At 40.8% G+C, this 22659-nt stretch overlaps 1 protein-coding gene across 2 annotated transcripts in view; it reads left to right on the forward strand.

Moving 5' to 3' along the window:
• Positions 1-22659, forward strand: part of LOC124546164 (aminopeptidase Ey-like) — a 225205-nt gene that overhangs the window by 45571 nt on the left and 156975 nt on the right. For both annotated transcript variants that reach the window (XM_047125016.1, XM_047125017.1), the window contains exons 4-6: positions 11794-11988; positions 14111-14266; positions 14350-14474. In XM_047125016.1, the coding sequence (XP_046980972.1) occupies positions 11794-11988; positions 14111-14266; positions 14350-14474 (476 nt within the window). The remainder of the gene's footprint in view (positions 1-11793; positions 11989-14110; positions 14267-14349; positions 14475-22659) is intronic.

Genomic DNA, 22659 nt, shown 5'->3' on the forward strand with positions numbered 1-22659 from the left:
TGTTCCCTGCCCTGGACGCCTTCGTTACTGCGATATTTCGTTTCTACAGCGCTGAAACTTCATCGACCAAGCTGTAACTGCCCGGTATGTTTGTGGTAGTGCATATGATTCACGTAAACATGTCCATCCCTAGCTTTCGATTTCACTGTTGTTACTTTCGTGTGTCATTTCAGTCACAGCACCTGATCGGTGTTGGTGCCAATATTAGATAAGTGTGAGACAGAGGAATTTCCTATTTTCACGTATTGGCGATTTTAATGCATTATAGAGAAGGTATTATCGGAGTTCTTTTTCCTTGTACACGTCTATGGCAATGTATGTTTCGAATTCTTTGAGTTCAGTAGACTCCGTGTATAATTAATATTAAAAAATCTGTAGTTCAATTTTCGGATTCATCTAAATCTACAAAGATACTCAGCAAGCCACCGAAGGTGCGTGGTAGAGGGTACACTGTGCAACTACTTGTCATTTCCCCTCCTGTTCCACTCACAAATAGAGCAATGGGAGAATGACTGTCTGTACGCATCCATTATGAGCCCTAATTTCTCGTATCTTGTCTTTGTGTTCCTTACGTGAGCTGTATGTTGGTGTCAAAAGAATCGTTCGGCAGTCAGCTTCAAACACCGGTTCTCTAAATTCTCTTAATAGTATTTCCCGAAAAGAAGCCCCCCCCCCCTCCAGTGACTAACAATTGAGATCCAGAATCATCACCGTAACACTTGCATTTTGTTCGAGCCTACAGGTAACAAATCTAGCAGCCCTCATCTGAATTGCTTCGGTGTCCTCCATCAATCTCATGGTGCGGATCCTAAACACTCGAGCAGTACTCAAGAATAGGTCGCACCAGCGTCCTATATGCGATCTCCTTTACAGGTGAGCCGCTCTTTCCTAAAATTCACCCAATAAACCGAAGTCGACCATTGACCTTTCCTACCACAGTTTTCACCTGTTCGTTCCTCCTCATATCGTTTGGTTACGCCAGGATATTTAAACGATTTGACTATGTCAAACAGGACACTAGTAATACTGTATCCGAACATTACTCGTTTGTTCTTCCTACTCATCCGCATTAACTTACATTTTTCCACATTTAGGGCTGTCTCCCAATCATAACATCAACTGGAAACTTTATCTCAGTCGTCTTGTATCTTCCTACAGTCACTCAACATCGACACATCACCGTACACCACGGCATTATAAGCAAACAACTGCAGACTGGTACCCACCCTTTTCGCCAAATCATTTTATATAGAGAGAACAACAGTGGTCCTATCACACTTTCCTGGGGCACTCCTGACGATACCCTTGTGTCTGGTGAACACTCGCTGTCGAGGACAGCATACTGGTATTTGAGAAGACTTCGAGCCATTCACATATCTCCATATGCTCGTATCTTCGTTAACAGCATGCAATAGGACACCGTGTTGAATGCTTTCCGGAGATCTAAAAATATGGAATCTACCTGTTGCCTTTCGTCTATAGTTCTCGATTTATCATGTGAGAAAAGGGCAAGCTGAGTTTCGCACGAGTGATGCTTTCGAAAACCGCGCTGATTCGTGAAAATAAGCAGCTTAGCCTCAAGAAAGTTTATTATATTCGAACTGAGAATGCGTTCAAGGATTCTGAAGCAAACCAAAGTTAGGGATATCGGTCTGTAATTTTGCGGGTCCGTTCTTTCACTTTTCTTATATACTGGAGTCATCCGCGCTTTTTTCCCAGTCGTTTGGGTCTTTGTGTTGGGCGAGAGATTCAAATCATTTCTGTATATAGAATGTAAGCTGGGTAAGGGACCAATGCTTAACGGTACTCTTTGTAAAATCGAACTGAGATTCCATCCGTGCGTGGTGATTTGTTTGTTTTCAAATCTTTAAGTTGCTTCTCTATGTCAGGTATACTTATTTATAAGTCGTTCATACGGGAGTCTGCCCGAAGGTTGAATGACGGTATGTTTGTACTGTACTCCTGCGTGAACCCTATCTTGAACGTCTGCAGCTCGTGGTCGAGTGACTAGCGTTGCTGCCTCTGGATCACAGGGTTCGGGGTTCGATTCCTGGCAGGGTTCGGGATTTTCTGTACCTGGGGACTGGATGTATGTGTTGTCCTCATTATTTCATCATCATCATTCGTGACTGTGGTTAGGTTGGACTGTGCAAAAAGAAAAAAAAAGGACTGTGTAAAAACTGGGACTTTGTACAGGCGCTGATGACCGTGCAGTTGAGCGACCCACAAACCAAACATCATCATCATTATCACGATGTCTTGAAAGTGAAATTAAAAACTTCGGCTTTCATTTTACTGTCTTCAACTGCCACAACGGATTGGTCAACAAGCGACTGAATGGAAGCCTTAGACTCGCTTAGCGATTTTACGTACGAACAGAATTTTCTCGGTTCCCTGCCGGATCTTTTGCTAAGGTGTGAGGGTGGCAATTGTATGCTTCTTGCATTAATATTTTGTTAGCCTTCTAATGGCTTACGAAGTCTCGATGCTATCTATTAAACGTGCATGTGTAGTTAAACCGATTCGATCATTCTTTTGCCTACAGCTTACAAACAGCTAACATCAATTAAATTACGCTTCATCTTTGTTTCCATTTATGTCGGCTTTACTTGATTCCTAAAGAAATCTATGGATTATGTTAGTTCACTTGTGGTTAGAAGCAATACTGTACAACTGGAAACAACACGTCAACAAAAGAAAATAAAATTCTGTGTACCCTAGTTTTACATATGGTATTGCTTACTGTTCTTTGCAGTTGCGAGAACCGATCACTACATGCGAGGTTCATTATAAAAGCGATATCTGACTCGAAACGACTAGGTATGTATAGCAGGATGTGCTAATACACAGAAAATTCGTGCCGGATTTCAGTGCGTAACTGAGGCTATGTCCATATGATGCATAGAACTAATTTTTTTTTCTTTTTTTCAGAAGAAATACCGGACAGCCCGACATCACCGTCACCACCACCACCACAGAACCCAACCACCACCAGGATGGTACAGGTTGCCTGAAGAAGATAACAGTGACGATGGCATTGTGTATCTTTATGACAGAATAAAAAATAAAAATAGATTAAGAGATCTATATGAGTCCATTAGACCAAAGTATACCACCGCGGCGCATGTGTGTTTGGTGTTTTAGAAATACGCGTTGTAATGCCTCTATAGCTGTTAATGTCATCGTAGCACGCAGAATGAAAAAATGATACACTAGCACTGTTGCTGCTGAAGACACAAATACTGAGGTAGAATGTGTTGTACTTAAACTGTCAGCTGCCTTTGATATTTATGTCAGTCTACCGCACAGCGTCTTTCAATCTATTTCAACTGTGCCCAACCTTGTACCTCACTGTATATCCTCAATTTATATTATAACTTTGATGCCACTATCTGATAGCCGTGACAACAGCAATATCCTCCCCTCAGTAATACTCCGTACTTCGGATGTAATAAGAGTCTCTTGGCCAACTGATCGGTGTTGTAATCAGAGAGAGAATTTAACCGCTTATTTACCCTCTCAAAAGTAACCGAGAGAATAGCACTCATCGGATTCCGTTTTGTAAAACTCATCTGTCATTCAGTTTGATTTCATTTGGCGCCTATCCAGCTCAGGAGATTAAACCATCCTTAGGCTGAATAACTTCGCTCCTCCCATTTCACTAGGAGTGCAGTGTCAAGTTGATGTAATGAATTGAGCCAGGCCGTTATGGTAAATGAGCATGCTCATTCCCGTCAAAGTTAGTAAACAATGCCTTAGCGCTTTTCAATACATTTTAGATATCCGACCCACACATACACATTGATCATAACCATGTAGTTGACTATCGTTTGATGAACACTGCTTAACCATCGAATTCGTCTGATCTGAATGCCAGTTATACTGTTCCTGTTGAGAGCTACTTTCTCTGGCATGGTAGTTACATCACTTGGCTGGAAATAGGGTGTCCATATCATGTAGTGTCAGACACTTGTGTTTTGCAACACTAGTTCGGGGGAGTCTTGGTGTAACACCAAACAACTTCTACCCCTTCGCTGTGGAAGGTGAGATTGACTGTATATGTCATCACTTTCGGATAGCTGTTGTAACCACTCTACAATACCGCAAATTCTTCCAGTTTCCATATGTTGCGAAGTAATCCACTTTTTTTGTCAATGAGAAACATCACCTCTGTGATTTATTTCTATCACCTGTGTGTTGTTGGAGCTGCACAGCTTACGCCGTGCGTTGTTCAGCTTTCTGTGAGAGCCAAAGGATCGAAACGTGTTGATGTCGGTTTAGCAGTAGCTGACACGGACTTCTAAGTCATGGTAGAAAAAAACAAAGTATATAGCTGTGTATACTGATTGGAAGTGTTACAACTGAAGGAACAATACAGAAGTCCTCTCGTAAGATTAATGGTTTGCTGGATATGATCTTCCTCCTGTACAGACGACGAAATTTTGTGCAGATTAGCGCAAAGGACTTCGAGCACTGGCCTCCAACTCCAATGGAGCGATGCTCAATGACAACACGCAGACGGTATTGTTTTCCGATATATCAGGAGAGAGAGAGACGCTGTTAAGCCTTATATGAGGTCCTATTACAAGAGTGCTATAACTGGTTAAATGTTGGATGCAGATAGTTCTCTCAAAACTACACCGCTTTTGCTCATAAATCTACTAGGAATCGCCTGTCTCTACTCTTGTGGGCTCATGACTGTTTTATTATTATTATTATTATTATTGTGATTATCGTCACAATTGTGTGTTTAAAAAATAAGCGTTATTTCATACTTCATAATGTCTAATTGTAAAGTATACACCACTTGAATTGCAGCTCGTTGTGCAAACTTAAAATGATAGTGGTTTTTCTTTCGACATGTGAGCATATTGCGTGAAACAGGTTGTGGTAATCAAATTGCTTACAAAACCAGAAGGCTACAACCTACTACTGTATTACAGAAACTTTACGGACACGTCGGTAGAGGTGAGTTATGCATAAAAAATGTCAAATGTAAGCATGCAGATGGTAATTGGTTTCGGTGTAATGGAAGAGACATATGGTAGAATCTTATAGGAGGTTCTATTACGAGACAGACTCTCACTATTTCTTTCATAAGCGCCTGTCTGATATAGCATCGCACTGGTAAAACGAGACCTGCCAAAGTGTAGGAAACAGCTACATTCTCTTGAATTATAGCTTCTTGTTGTGTTTTTTTTCCGACATGTGAGCTAATGGAGTGAAATATTGTATTCTCTAATGTTATTTCATGTGTCTGAAATGTTTGTAATAGACATGTTATCATCTGCGATCGGCGGCAATTCACTTCAATGGATGTCGCAAAATAGTGAGATGCAAATTGTATCCTGCAGTTGGACATAAAAACTATACCGATTTTGCTCATGAAACTAAAAGAAAATAGACTGTGCCTATTTTTGTGGAAAGAGGACATTTATTGTCGTCGCAGCTGTATTTTTCTTTTTTAATAGTTGCTTTTTTATGGGAGTCGCGTTGATGTTAAATACAAACGTTATAGTTCAGTGCTCGCAATGGCGTGGTGCCAGAGTTCCCTAAGAAGTCGCGGCTGTCCGTTTAGACAAACAACCCACAGTCGGGATAGCCCTCATTTAGCACGGCTTTGTCCTGAGGGATGCCGGCGTCATACTCTATTCTATGTGTAACTTTTGTCACAATCAATAACTCTGCCCAGCAGTGTGCTCGCCATAGCGCATTGGAAGACACTGTGGTGTGACGCTGCGGTCACTTTAGGTGGAAGGCTTCCTGTTTTGGAAGCAGCAGACTTTGAAGAATCCATATGGAGCGTACTCCAGGGGGGGGGGGGGGGGGGTTCGTGCTGCTAAATTTCCCTTTTGTGTTGGTTAAGACCGTCGCCTTAAGACATGCTGCATACCGCGAAGGATGGCAGAGGGCCTGGTGAGGCCAGCGGACGCAGAGGGGTGACTGTGGGGCAGCAGAAAAAAAGCAAAGGTCAAAAGGCCTAGCTAGTGTGGACAGCGGACTGCTCGTGCCGCGAGGCGTTCGGCAGAGGAGCTTGCCATTTGAAAAAGCCTGTGTGCTCTCCGTAGGTGGCTGGAGGGAAGGGGGTACACTATCATGGAGAGCACTCCCAAGCGAATACTGTGCACTTTTAAGGGAGATGAACAATGGTTCATTTGGTGAATTTTTTTTAATACAAGATGCAGCGTGAGAATTTCCTTATTTTAAAAAGTCGTAAAACATATAGTGTTGGCGATATCAGTTTAGTTCTCTTTTCTTTAAACACAGGTATATTTGAAGTTTTATTTCATAAGATTGTGAAAATGACATTCTGCACGTGGCCTTCCATGTGCCCAGTGCATTTGGAGAGTTGAAATCGAGAGCTTCGGTCCACTTTGTTCAACATTTCTCTGTCCATGATGGCAATAGCTGCATGAACATAGTTCTGCAACTCACTCAGGGTATGTGGACGATTTGTAGAGTCGAAATCGAAGGCTCCGGTCCACGTTGTCCAGTATGTCTCTGTCTATGATGGCAATAGCAGCATGAATATTGCTCTGCAACTCACTCAGGGTATGTGGACGATTTGTAGAGACGAAATTGAAGGCTCCGGTTCACGTTGTCCAGCATGTCTCTGTCTATGATGGCAATAGCAGCATGAATATTGTTCTGCAACTCACTCTGGGTATTGGATCATTTGTAGAGTCGAAATCGAAGGCTCCGGTCCACGTTGTCCAGCATGTCTCTGTCTGTGATGGCAATAGCAGCATGAATATTGTTCCGCAGCTCACCCAGGGTATGTGGACGATTTGTGTACACAACTGATTTGAGATAGCCACATAACAAAAAGTCACAGTGGGCTAAATCTGGTGAGCTTGTTGGCCACTGAAGATCGCCCCTCAAAGAAATGAGACGCTCAGGGAAGTGTTCACGAAAGAGATTCGTTGATATTCGCGCAGTATGAGCCCTGCCGCTGTCTTGTTGGAACTAGACGCCCCTCATATCCATATCTTCAACCAGCAAAGAAAATACTCAACAGTCATCCGGAAATAAAGCTCAGAAGTGACTGTAACTGGCCTATCGTTCCTTTCGAAAAATCATGGGGTAATAATGCCAATTTTGGATAATGCACACCAAACAGTCACACGTTTTGTATGTACGGGCAGCTCATGAGGTACTCGGAGATTTGTGCTACTCTAATATCGCGTGTTTTGTTTATTCGTGCGAACAGAAAAATGGAAATGTGCATCGTCGCTGAAGAACACAAAGGCGTCATGAGGCAGATTTTCGACTAAAGATTCACATGCATTTCCTCGTGAAACAAAATCCCGTGGATTAAGTGTGTGCACCACTGCCAGTTTGTGTGGATGAAAATTTCAAGTCTTAATAAAGAATTAGTCTCACTGTGAGATCAGAAATTGCAAGAGGAGTTTCAAAATCGCTAGCCTTCCTTTCTCGATGTTTCCTGGCGTCTTTGTGTTCTTGAAGGTCCTGGTTTCTTCTTTTTTCTCACTCTCGGTGTCCATAAACGTGTCCATCCACATAACATTCACTTTCGATCCAGAATATGACCTACAGGTGCGATATTAAACTCTCTCCTGAATGCATACTGGGTTGCGATGATCGAACAGCTATTGCAAAAGTAAGTCGACACTGTGAACGCGCGCTCATCTCTCGTCCACTCCGTGACCACTACTAAACTAACCTTTACAACAACGTTTCAAATGATCTCAGTCACACACATCGATGAGTAATGGCCGCTGTATGGCGCGCGTTTCAAATATGGAAGTTCCCGCGCTGCACTCTTTATTAAAATACACTGCCTGACCCGAAAGACCTGGTCAGATGTCCATGTAACTTAGTACACGCACGCACCATCGGTGGGTATGTAAATGAGTAGAGTTACAATTCTCTGTGACACCTAGAACAGCCATCAGAGTGCTTTGGTGGTATCCACCTTCAGTGTTGTTATCAGACCTCGTAGGGTATATAAGGGGCGAGGACAGCGTTAGTTGTTCAGTGATCACTGTGAAGGACACGGAGATTCTGCGTACTCATGCGATACAGCGTTTTCAGCACGCTTATAAAGTTATTAAGGGGCCATATTACGGGTCTCCAGTTTTCTGGCCGGCTGAATCATGTGACATCCAGAATTGTTAAGTATTCGGATGTGACAGTGGCTCAGTGTTGGACTGCATGGAAACATGAGGGCAAATATACTCGCCAGCAAGGTTCCAGTCGACCACTTCCAGCCATTACAAGGGAGGATCGCTGTGTTGTACGCGGAGCACATCATAGTCCCTGCTTACCTGCCAGCCTACACCAGCAGCAGCCAGAGTAGGGAATTAGCGTCCCATTCGTAGTCTGCCGTTAACACCGCAACACAGACTGTTGCATTCAGAGAGGTGCCATGACTGGGAAGCATGGAGTACTGATGAATGGCGTTGCAATGTGTCGAGCGATGAATCACAGTTGTGGGCAGGTGTGTCTCCAGAGAAGATACAACGGCCTTATGGGTCCCTTCCCAACCGAATTAGTGCATGCATCCTTGCCAGAGGCGGTGCAATGTCATACTGACAAGTTGGCTCATGCTACCAAGTTCTTTGTAAATTTGGCTCGACACTTTAATCACTGAAATAACATCACATATCCTCCCAACTCGTGAAGTTTCAATCATTTTCTCTTCCTTTTCTGGGTGCTTCACTTTTCTTGTCAGTCAATGTAATTTTTATTCACTTTAGCGTACAGGGATGTGCGATATACTGTATGCATAGACTTGCAGTTGTGAATAGCTTAAGTTTTCTTAACAGAACCTAGCAGTGGCCCTCAGGTTTGTTATATTTGCGTAATATCACTGGTACGTGAATGTGTCTTCATACCATCGGTCTGCAACAAATATGAAACCGGAACTGTGAAAACCCTGTCATCCTTAGATAATTAGTAATACGATATTACAGTGTCTGCATTGTTCAGGAGTACGATGCAACGTTCCTGTTGACATGCATGCATTTCCGAAAGAGTAGGCACTGTGACGACTATTGTCTTTATGAAATACATGAAATGTATTCGGATTTGCGAATATTGACAACAGTCAGCGATATAATGGGATGACGCAGTGAAAATCTGTGCCGGACCGGGAGTTGAACCCGGATTTCTCGCTTATCGCAAGCGGTTGCCTTGCCATTAGGCTCTCCGAGCACAGCTCAAGGCCTTACCCAAATTTCTTTATGTCGTAAGCCATGTGCCTGCAACTTGCACTCGCACATTCATTATGTACATTCCTGCACATGGGAGACATTTTAATTGAGATTCGTTTGCCCAGTATTGGCAGATCAATACGATATTGCAGTGCCTGTGTTGTTCAGAAATACGATGCAAAGTTGCTGCGGACATGCATGCATGCCCGAGGAAACAGGTACTGTAACGACTACAGCCCTTGTGAAATACTTGAAATGTATTCACAGTTGCAAATATGCACAACCATCAGCAGTGAAATGCATGCATGTCCAAAGTAACTTTGGCCGTGAGTCATGCCCGGAGAGTCTAATGGTATGACGACCGCTCCCGATAAGCGGGAAATACGGGTTCGAGTGCCAGTCTAGCACTAATTATCATTATTGTCGTTCCATTATACAGCTGAAGGCTGCCCATATTCTCATATGCAAATAAATTTCATGTATTTAATAACACGTCTACCAATTTTCATGAGGTATTATTTCACAAATATGGCTAATATGTTCTCTCCAGATTAACACGGAATCAATATGAAGCCACAAAAGTTTTATTAAAGTTCTTCATATATTTCTTATTAGTCTGATCAGAAGACGATGGATATGATCTGGATTGCAAAGAAATTTATTGTCAGATAATCAGTCCACTGCAACAGCCGCTAGATTTGTGGTGATAAACTGGTGCGTTTTAATGTGGCGAAAAAGTATGCATTCGTAAATGACTTTTATATAAATCACTGCAAAATACTAAGGGTGTCGACAGGAATTAGTAATGGTAGAAGTATGTAACTCCATATCGACTGTAACAGCTTCTCTTAGATGGATCGAAAAAATAGGTTCTGTATTTTGTTGCATACTGGTGCTACTGGCGACTCTCTACTTTTTATAGGCCCGATAGCCTTCGAATTCCATAACCAGCTTTTTTCTAGGCCCGCGATCCTATGGAACATATAACTGACCTCAAATACAAATGCAGGTGGAACCACAACTCTCACGAACGATGCAAAGATTGAGATTATTCATCTTGATTTAGATAAGATATCTGTATGGTGCGAAAAGTGGCAATTGACCCTGAATAAGGAAAAGTGTGAAGTTATTCACATGAGTACTAAAAGGAATCAGTTAAATTTCGATTACGCGATAAGCCACACAAATCTGAAGGCTGTAAATTCAATTAAATACTTAGGGTTTACGATTACAAATAACCTAAATTGGAACGATCACATAGATAATATTGTGGGTACAGCAAACCAAAGACTGCGATTCATTGGCAGAACACTTAAAAGGTGCAAAAGGTCTACTAAAGAGACTGCTTACACCACGCTTGTCCGCCCTATTTTGGAGTACTGCTGTGCAGTGTGGGATCCGCATCAGGTGGGACCGGCGGGTGACATCGAAAAAGTACAAAAAAGGGCAGCTCGTTTTGTATTATCGCGAAATAGGGGAGATAGTGTCACAGACATGATACGTGAATTGGAGTGGCTATCATTAAAACAAAGGTTGTTTTTCGTTGCGACGGGATCTTCTCATGAAATTTCAATCACCAGTTTTCTCCTCCGATTGCGAAAACATTCTGTTGGCACCCACCTACATAGGGAGAAATAAGCATCACGATAAAATAAACCATGGCTCGCACGGAAAAATTTAAGTGCTCGTTTTTCCCGCATGCCGTTCGAGAGTGGAACGGTAGAGAGGCAGTTTGAAGGTGGTTCATTGAACCCTCTGCCAGGCGCTTTTTTGTGAATAGCAGTGTAATAACGTAGATGTAGATGTGCCAAAATGTTCTCAGGAACTTACACATACTCTTAGCGTGTCCATGCTCCACAAATATGAACCAATTTTATAGGTTCACGGTTATCACACACGTATTGGGTCACAGTAGTAATGGGTGGCTTATTTGTTTTTATGCTATTTGGCTTGTGCTAAAATTTTTATCTCGTGGCTTGTGTCATACAGAGAAGATTCACAGAGTACATTTGTCTGCGTAGTGTAGTTAGTATATTGCTCACCTATGAGTGAAATATAAGGTACCACGTCTTGTGTAATTCGCGAATAACGACAATCAGAGTAACTGTAACACATTACAGAGACATGGGTAAGCAAACAGAAATCACAAAACGGAGTAAAGTAACACGTGTTTTATGATGGCCTCAAGCATTGAATTGGATGTTAATATAGCCTACGTGCTGCCATATGAACTTCCCTATTCTGCATTTTCGTCTGTTATACTGTACCCACTGGTAATACTTGTGGTACTAATAGTAGTATTACTAGTAGTAGTAGTACTAAATTGTTCATCCAGAAACAATATAAGTTGCAAGGATTTCGTCAGAAAATATGTAACATAAGAAATACAGAAGCGTATAGTACCGTTCACAATGCAAAAGTGCATAGTACCCTCCACAATATGGCATTCAAAATTACTTATACAAATGTTATGCAAAAATATATGAAAAACGTATTTTATGTTGAATACATACAATTGGTGTTTACATATAAATAAAATCTAAGTTCTAACATATTTATTAAAATATTCGCCAGATTAAGTAGTTTTGATGTTCACTGACATAACGTGAATCCACAGGGAAATAAAGAGTGTGTCCGTCCAGAGAGTACGAAGAGTGTCTCCTGAGGACTGGTGTGAGATAACTGTATCAGACCAACTGCAGAAGGGCGTTTTCTATCAGCTGAGAATGGAATTTAAGGGAACTCTCGGAAACGAAACTTCTGAATCAGGAATATTCGTTGGCACCTACAATGATGATCAGTCAGATGACAGGTATGTCTGTAATATCTAACTAATATCACACAAAATCTTCGATTAATATCTTGTAATCAAAAGTCTATGTAACTATCATTTGGTGTCACAACACATTTAAATCAAGAGGAATTTCCAACTCTAATATTCGAGGCAGTGCTGGAGAATTTAACAGAATAGCTACTAAACTCTGAAGGTGCAGATTCATGTTTCAGTTTTGAACTTATAGGTCGTTTTACTGCTTCGTACCATAAAATACTCAGCACCAGGCAAGAAGCGTGTTTATTTGAGAATGAAACAGTAATTGGACTAAGGGCATCTGCAGAGAGGTTCTAGCAAGCAGCAAGGTGCAGAGCACAGAATTTATGCATGCAGTCTTAAATCCCATGGTTTTCCAAATTTTGCTCTACGTCTGCCCTTCTCTGTCGTTTCATTGCCATCTTTACCTACAGGCGAAGTTAACACGCACTAGTCAGATACAGGCGACAACAGTGCACCGTCACAAGGACGTAGTACTGAGAGCCATCCTACATTGTAACCGACCCAAGTGGCAGAGTGTATAGATTCACCTTTTGTCATCGGCCTGTACCTGAATCATAAAATACAACATTTCTTTCATAACTGTGTCAAAATATAAATCTATTTTATCAAAGCGTAGACATACACTGTTCAAGTGTTCTATGTACCATGAAACACTTCAAGCATGCATCGCTGTTATGTCATAAGAGACGTGATCAGAACATATATTGAATGAATTTTTTGCCAGCAACTGCTGATGCTGCTACTATGTCATGTAATTTGTCCGATGAGATAGACGGCGTCATGTTGGAACACTTGACTTGTCAGTCGGCATTCAAAGACGTTAGAGTGAGGTTGTGTTTACCGTATCTGCCGCGCATCATGGATTTCGAACAATGTGTGAACATTAAGTTCTGTTTCAAGTAGTAAAAAAGTGCCAAATAAACTCATGAAATATTGAAATTGTTGTATGGCGATAGTTCTGTAGCTCTGGAGGCTGTTTACATGTGACATGTGCGATTTACAAGCAGAAATGAGTCGTTATAAGGCGAGCAACGTTCAATACGTCCATTAACCTCAAAAATAGAAGAAAACGTACACAAATGAAAACAAACTGTTCTTTTAAACAGGCGAATAACTATTGGAGAACTTACTGAAGAACTTATCATCTCATAAAGGTCCATGCAAAGCACTGTAAGCGATAATTCGCAAATGGCACTAGTGAATGCAAAATTTGTTCCCAGGCTTTTGAATGACGAATGGAAGGGGTATCATGTGTCAGTTGGCACGGAGATGAAGGATAATCTTCATTCAGATCCGTACTTCATGTCGAAAACTGTAACTGGACATGAAACTTTGGTCTACGGGTGTGGCCAGACTATGAAAACGCAGAGTTCCTAATGGAAAACGAGTGATCTCCTGACCCTAAAAAGTCATCTCAGTCAAAATCGAATCTCAAATTCATGCTCACTGTTTTTTTTCGATTTTGAGGCCATAATGCGATCAGAGTTCGTTCCAAGAGAAACAGTGGTACATACCGAAGTTTACAAGGGTATACTGTAACATATGCGTAACGATGTACGAAGAAAGAGACCAGAAAATGGGTCAATGGCTTCCTCTTCATCACGACAATGCGCTGTGTTACACCTCGCTTTTGATTCGCAAGTTTTTGGCTGGAAAAAGTGTTCCTGTCTGTCAACATCCACCTAACTCACCCGTTTTAACACCAGGCGACTTCTGCCTCTTCCCAAAGATTAAAACTGTGCTTATAGGAAAACGCTTTGACACTGTTTCTGATATTCAGAAGACTATGACAGAGCAGTTGAACGCCCTTCCAAAAGAAGCCTTCCAGAAACACTTTCAATCATGGATTCAACATTGAAATAAGAGCATTGCTAGCGAAGGACAGTACTTTGAAGACGATTATATCAATTTCCATGTAAGCTTATTACTTTGCTTCTAATAAACTTATTCACCATGTTTTTGATCACACCTCGTATATCCTAGTGTGAGGTCACAACATAGAAAAGTTACTTGACACGTTAGTCTCCAAAATATCTGTATCTGTTACACTTGATCATTTGATGATTACATTGGATATAAGTATTATTACTATTATTTTCAGATGGTTTGTAGCTACCGATATGCGACAAAATAAGGCTCGAGAAGTATTTCCTTGCTTTGATGAATTTCCATACAAAGCTCCTTTCACGATTAGTATTGGTCGTCCAGAAGAGATGAGATCCCTGTCTAACATGCCACTTCGTAAAACTGAGAAACAGTAAGTATTGCTTTATTATTATAAATGTTAAATTGATTATTAAAGCCAGTCGATCACTAGCTACAAAAATCTATGTTTTGTAGGGCGGATCGTTCTGGCTGGGTCTGGGATCACTTTGAAAGGTCGCCACCAATGTCTCCATTCTCAGTGAACTTCTTTATTTACGATCGAGACGTTATTGTTCCACTCGAGCCAAGAGATGACCTTGGTAAGTAATAACAGTATTACATTCGAGCACTATTGCCGGTATACTATATTATATATCTAATTTCCACAGACATAAAAGTGGAATTTTGTTCAACAATTCAAGTACCTTACAGGCCACGCAGAAAGTATCATGAGTAATGATAACTATGATTAAAGATACGTGACACATAGGAATATACCTGTCGAAGGCTCTTGGAATGTCTATTGACACTTAAAAAGCTTTAAACGAGTGTACAAATCAAAAAAGTCTGTTACTTAAAAAAAGAGACATTTATCTGCTAATACGATGTTAACTCAGAAATATCAGCACATTTTTCTTATTTTTTTACAGCAACAGCACAAAATTTACGATGACTGCTTTCTTCAACATCCATCGTTGCAAAAGCTTTCCAATAGTCTGACAAAAACAGATTTTCGATTGACTTATGGTCTCTAAAAGTATTTTTAAGCATATCAGACAAACAAAATCAATGAGGTGAAATTAGGAGTGTATGTAGGCTGCGTCAACACCTCGAAATACGTGCTCCGAGGAGTTTGAATGATATGGATGGTGATATGATACGGACGTGCGTTGCTTGGAATGCTCTCTGATAATAAATCTCTGCGTTTCTTTTGAAGATCAGGCTACAGCTCGTTCCATAGAATATCTTGGTAATGTTTATTAATTCGCTCGTTTTCAGGTATTTCCCCTGAATAGGTCCTTGTGGATCCCAATAAACTGCGAACACCACTTTTCCTGCAGAGGCTTCAGGCTTCATCTTCTTTTTGTCAGGAGATTTGGGCTGCTTGGAGTCCATGCTTTGGAGTATGCTCTCTAAACCTATGATTCATCATTAGTGATGATTCGTTTTAAAAATGTTTCACAATTATTTCTATGATAGTCCTGTAGCTGCTGACAGATTCTCACATTATTACGGTTGTGCTCTACATTGAGTTGTTTTGGGACTCATCTTTCATAGATTTAACGAAAGTTAACGCTGTAATGTCATATGCAGAACCATGAATAATGTGCATTTGGTTTGCCACTACCTGGACACTCACTCATCAGTTATTCAAAATCATTATACACACTTGCTCAATGTTGTCATTAATAGTGGATGTCGCTGGATGTCCTGCTCTTTCATCAAGCTTCAAGCTTGTTCGGTTGCTTTTGGATTGTACAGTCCACTTGTAAACACTTCACTATGGGAAGCATCGCCCATATATTGCGCTAAGAGTCTTCTACGAATTTCAGACCACAAAAACACAGATTACAGAACACTGTTTTTCATTGGCACAGCCATGTTTACTTTGCAAGACGAACTGATATGACAACACTGAAACCTGCCACAAACAGACACTATGAATCAGGACACAAAATGATTATATACATCAACTGCAGTCAGTATGGATTTATATGAATGAGACAAGCTGAAAATTTATGCCAGAGTGGGATTCGAACCTGGGTCTACTGCTTACTAGGCAGATGTGCTGACCACTACACCATTCGGACACACATGGATTATCCTAGCATGCTTCCCGTCAGACTCAAATTCTCAACTTATACCACACGCTACTGATGTAGTGCCTCTGATCATTAGCCTTATTACTCGTGGCACCTCTCCAATGTCCAAAAGAACAGACACCACATGTATAGTTAAGTTGGTGATGGGCAATGATCCTTTCAGTGCAGATGCACACTAAGCTCAAGCTCTTATGGGCATTGGTGAGATCTGCGAGTAATGAGGCTAATCAGCAGGTGTTCTACACCAGTAGTTTGACATATAATTTGAGAATTTGGGTGTGACAGAAGGCTTGCTAGGGGAGTCCGTGTAGTTGTGGTGGCCACTGTGTCCAGATGGCGTAGTGATCAGCACACCTGCCTAGTAAACAGGATATTTGATCTCCAATTCCGGTCTGTCATTAGTTTTCAACTTGCCCCATTGATATAAATCAGTGCCCTCTGGCAGCTAATGTCTTCAATTCCGCTGTGTTTTAATTAGAATTAAAGTGCAGATACCTATTAACATGCCCTGTGTCTATTCAGACACACAGAAACACACACTGGTGCCCAAAACTTAAGGATGAAAGTCACTTTCTCATCATGTGCCACTGCCAAGTAACATAGCTCGATGAAACTTGGACTGAACATAGAAAGAACTGCAACAGTATAGTAGAGAAAGTAACTGAAAAAATTACGCAATAAGACCAATAGCTATGAAACTTTTATTCAAAGTCAATAATTATACAGAAGTCACCACATTCGTGACAGTCCCCTGGACATTACAGAAGGTGATACGTAGTTCTTAACAGGGTGTGTGACCACCATGGATGGCAGTGCAAACTCTGCGAAGTGCTCCCACGCTGGGAACAGGATTAGTGAGGAGTTCTTGCACTAGAGTGTTCCGTTTCCCGACTAGCGCATTTGACAAATGCTGGATGTTTGTTAGTGGACGTGCTGCAATACTTCTCCCCAACACATTCCACACATGCTCGATGGAATTTAGGTTAGCAGAATGGGCAGGCCAGTACATTTTCTGAATATCGTTTCGTTCCAAGAGCTCATCCATCTGCACAGTTTGATGTGGTCTCACATTGTTATCCATAAATATGAAGTTAGGGCCAAATGCATCCATGAAAACAAGCACATGGGGAAAGAATACAGTGTCAATATTACGTTGACTGCCGAGTATACCATGTTCAAAGATTTGTACGTCAGTATGCCCATGTAAAACTATGCCTCCCCATACCTTAACACCTGGACAACCAAAAGATAAAAAGCACTCTGTCTTCAGGCCACAAGTGGCCCATCGGGACCATCCGACCGCCGTGACATCCTCAGTTGACGATGCGGATAGGAGGGGCGTGTAGTCAGCACACCACTCTCCCAGTCGTTATGATGGGTTTCTGTGACCGGAGCCGCTACTATTTGGTCGAGTAGCTCCTGAACTGGCATCACGAGGCTGACTGCACCCCGAAAAATGGCAATCAGCGCCTGGCGGCCTGGATGGTCACCCATCCAAGTGCCGGCCACGCCCGACAGCGCTTAACTTCGGTGATCTCACGGGACCGGTATTAACCAAAAGATAACATTCGATAATTTTTTGGGAGCGTGACAATTATCCATCTATTATCATATGAGCGTATGTAATGAATCCAGGAATATTGTCACACATGATCGTGTTGGTGGTCCAGGTGTGGAAAGGCACGATGTTGCATGTGCTTACTCACCTCCAAATGTTTGAACAGTATACGCTCACTGGTTAACGGAATTGTGATCCTCTACTCCTCCCCCACTTGTTTGTTTTCAGGGATGCATTCGAACCTGACTTCATTTTTTATGGATGACTATGTGCAGTCGTATCGAACTGTGTAGGTGGATGAGTTCTCGGAAACAGATGATACACAGCGAATGTAGTGGCCTGGCATGTCGCATTAGCCACGTTGCAAGAGTTAGCAAATGCCGTAAGCCCTGGGCATTAGGGGGTCCTGTGACTGTGTGTAGAAAATCTGTAAAGTTCGATTTTAATGGTATTCCCCCACCATCCAATGGAATGACGGCGGTGTCCAAATCTACTATGAGTTGTAACAATTTTAGCTCATTTCTAAAAGTGAGCGCTGGCTACAAAATACATTATGTGTCATAAGTTGGGAATTTATTAACTTTCTCTGAGCTAGTCGTAATAGCCTGATCAGTTGGAATACGGTTCTTTTTATTGCCAGTAAGTAAGTAATTAACGGATACCGTGTTTATTTTTGTAAGTCGTTCATAGCTTCTGTAGTTTATTAACTTTTCTTACAGTACTTTTGACACGATTTGTCAAGAGTGAAGATAGCTTTTTCTTGGTAGACTATTGTTGTATAAAGGTGGTGTTGGAATAACAATAACAACACTCAACAACCATTCAAATTATCACAGTTATTATAACAATTACATGATCAAGAATAATGAGTTGTATCCAGAAGCAGCACAGCTGTATGAAGATGCTTCATTCGCAACTACCAGTTTCACGTCAGTATAGCTGCATCTTCAGTTTTATTTGTCAAAAATGCAAATCATTGTGTGAAATTTTTGAAATGGTGAAATACAGAACCACAGTGTTGACATTCAAGAAGAAACACTGACGAGTAGGTCTATTCATAAGGGTTACCTGCATTAAAAGTCAAACCACAATGTCATTATAAAATTGAGTACATCCAAAAGATGCTTGCAAAATGTAGAAAGTGTGACTGCTGAATGAGCCACAGCTAGAAAAAAGTGGGGGACGAAACTAATAATGAGTGGGACATTACTGTGAATGGGGATAAATCTATAAAAGGATCTGACGTCTAGGGAAAGTACACGGAAAATGTTATCCTAAAAATAATACTCTAGTACGAAACGAAAACGTCGGGAATGAAAGAAATCTGAAAAATAGTAATAAGACATAAGATATATTATTAGATCCGGCAGACATCACCTGTATAAAACCAATGAAGCTTTGTACATTTTTACAAACGTCTTTTGGGTGAATTCAATTTTATTATGACAATCCACCACTGTGATTTGACTTTTAATGTGGGTAACTTCCGGAAAGCTGGGACTCCGTAATTGCCCATCTACATTACGGAAATATAACCATTGTGAGCACTAGTCATTGTTTCTTAGTGTCAACACTAAGTTTCTACATTTCTACCATTTCAAAACTTTCACTCAGTGATTTGTAGTTTTGGAAGATAAACCCGAAAATGCGTCTATACTGAGATGAAACCGGTACTTGCGAATAAAACACCTTCATACAGCTATGCGGCTTTTGGAAACACCTCATCATTTTTGACTTTTCAATTTTTGTAATTTTTATGGTAATCTAAATGATTACAGAGTGTTGAGTGTTGTCATTGATATTTATAACGTCTCTAAGTTGTGGTTTCCTTTCCTAGAAAGTTGTTTATAAGTTGGTGAAGTTTCACGGCTCCTGTTTTTCTTTTTTGTCGTATTCCTTTGCCGGTCGCTGTGAACTAATTGGGCACAATACTACTGTTTAAGAATAGTAAAAGGTATTAAGCGAGTCAAATATAATTTTATCTACTGACGACGAATTTTTTTCCGACATGAATACCAGAAACACTGAAGTGTAAAGCAAACTTATTTGTTTTGTTGATATATGCAGTCTACCTGGAAAGAAACACAAGTGGGTTTTACATTGAGACAGAAGAGGTGGGACTGACCTTATGAAAAGACTGGTGCCAGTTTTTCAACTGTGCGTCCATCCACTCCGGTGAACTATAGTCTTTATTTTTATTCGTCTAATTTGGTTTTCGATATAATTATTTTTATTTTTAATTTTTCTGATCCTTGAATGCCTAATTTCAATAAGTGCATTAACTCTACTATTCTGCGCAAATTTAATGAATCACAAACCCCTGGAACTGCAGATTTATAAACTTTTATTGGAAAATTTGTTAGAATCGTGTTTCCCAAACGTAGAAATAGTCTTATGTATTTACTTGCCTTTGATGATCACCAATTACAGCGGAGGACGTTCTTTTTCAACATTAAAGAACATTAAAAATGTTGAGGGAAACCGTGGGACAAGAATGTCTAAACGACCTCACCTTAATGCGCGTAGAATGTGTTTTGTTTGTTGTTGTTGTTGTTGTTGTGGTCCTGAGGCTGGTTTGATGCAGCTCTCCATGCTACTCTGTCCTGTGCAAGCTTCTTCATCTTCCTGTACCTACTGCAACCTACATGCTTCTGAATCTCTTTAGTGTATTCATCTCTTGGTCTCCCTCTGCGTTTTTACCCTCCACCCTGCCCTCCAACACTAAATTGGTAATCTTTTCATGCATCAGACTATGTCCTACCAAGCGATACCTTCTTCTAGTCAAGTTGTGCCACAAAATTCTCTTCTCTCCAGTTCTATTTAATACCTCCTTATTAGTCATGTGATCTACCCATCTAACCTTCAGCATTCTTCTGTAGCGCCACATTTTGAAAGCTTCTATTCTCTTCTTGTCCAAACTATTTATCGTCCATGTTTCACTTCCATACATGGCTACACTCCATACAAATACTTTCAGAAACGACTTCCTGACACTTAAATCTACACTCGATTTTAACAAATTTCTCTTCTTCAGAAAAGCTTTCCTTGCCATTGCGAGTCTGCATATTATATCCTCTCTACTTCGACCATCATCAGCTATTTTGCTACCCAAATAGCAAATCTCATCTACTATTTTAAGTGTCTCATTTCCTAATCTTATTCCTTCAGCATCACCCGACTTAATTCGACTACATTCCATTATCCTCGTTTTGCTTTTGTTGATGTTCATCTTATATCCTTCTTTCAAGACACTGTCCATTCCGTTCAACTGCTCTTCCAGGTCTTTTGCTGTCTCTTACAGAATTACAATGTCATCGGCGAACCTCAAAGTTTTTATTTCTTCTCATGGATTTTAATACCTACACCAAATTTTTCTTTTGTTTACTTTACTGCTTGCTCAATATACAGATTGAATAACATCGGGGATGGGCTACAACCCTGTCTCACTCCCTTCCCAACCACTGCTTCCCTTTCATGCCCCTCGACTTATAACTGCCATCTGGTTTCTGTACAAGTTGTAAATAGCCTTTCGCTCCCTGTGTTTTACTCCTGCCACCATCAGAATTTTAAAGAGAGTATTCCAGTCAACATTGTCAAAAGCTTTCTCTAAGTCTGCAGATGCTAGAAACGTAGGTTTGCCTTTCCTTGATCTATCTTCTAAGATAAGTCGTAGGGTCAGTATTGCCTCACGTGTTCCAACATTTCTACGGAATCCAAACTGATCTTCCCTGAGGTCGGCTTCTACCAGTTTTTCCATTCGTCTGTAAAGAATTCGTGTTAGTATTTTGCAGCCGTGGCTTATTAAACTGATCGGTAATTTTCACATCTGTAACACCTGCTTTCTTTGGGATTGTTATTATTATATTCTTCTTGAAGTCTGGGGATATTTCGCCTGTCTCATACACTGTTTCCAGGCATTGATTTAACTAGTGTTGTCTCTAAATTTTCCCAAATTAAATCGAGAAATTTTGTTTGCGAAATGCTGTTTTATTTTATAACCTAAACATTGAAGTTAAAACAAACCAAGGGCTCCTTCTTGGCATTTGCTACGGGCCCCTCGCTGGCTTAATCCGGCACTGCCGACTTGCCTGTTCCCCCGAATTAACGTGTATCGAGCACATGTGGGATGCGTTGAAAGTACTGCAGTACGTGCACGTACGTCTACGACCACCCAGCGGTGATGGAGGAATAGAACGCCCAATCATGAGAACTCCTTATCAAACCTGCTGCCAGCTTGGGAACATGTAGCACTCTACGAAATTGCCATCCGTGGTAATCACACACCCTATTAAGAATCACGCTGTGCATTTTGTAATTTTCAGTGGACTGTCATGAACGCGGTGCCTTCTGTGTAGTTAATATCTCTGAATTAAAGTATCAAAAATGGTTCAAATGGCTCTGAGCACTATGGGACTCAACTGCTGAGGTCATTAGTCCCCTAGAACTTAGAACTAGTTAAACCTAACTAACCTAAGGACATCACAAACATCCATGCCCGAGGCAGGATTCGAACCTGCGACCGTAGAGGTCTTGCGGTTCCAGACTGCAGCGCCTTTAACCGCACGGCCACTTCGGCCGGCCAATTAAAGTATCGTTGCTGTTCATGTCATTGAGTATTTCTTTCAGTAACTTTCTATAATATAGCGTAGCAGTTTTTTCTATGTATGGTTCAAGTTGAATCAAGTTAAGTTTCTTGGCCGTGAGACATTCTGCGAAAATTGCTTTCGAGCATAAGTTTTGCAATCAGAGTATTTTACAATACGTGATTATATTTCTAAAGAAGAAGAAAAAAACATATGCTCGGTACTTCATAGGTTTATTTACAAGAATACTGTTTCCTATTGAAATAATATGGATATGTGAACGCAAAATAAAAATTTCAAAAATGTTCGTAGTGCTAACAATAACTTTCTTACATTGAGACAGCAGAGAAAAAAGTCTTTAAGCAAAAATTCAATAAAGTTCTTCGGTGAAGTGCATAAACTGATTCCTGACACTAGACAATAGTAAAAAGTATATTTATTAGTTGGGAACATATTTGTTTTGTAATTCAAAAATGTTTATTTCATTGAAGATGTTTCTTCATGGAGCTGATGCAGATCCAGAATAGATATGATTCACTAG

This window comes from Schistocerca americana, chromosome 1, assembly GCF_021461395.2.
Source record: "Schistocerca americana isolate TAMUIC-IGC-003095 chromosome 1, iqSchAmer2.1, whole genome shotgun sequence".
In the NCBI taxonomy this organism is placed as follows: Eukaryota; Metazoa; Arthropoda; class Insecta; order Orthoptera; family Acrididae; genus Schistocerca; species Schistocerca americana.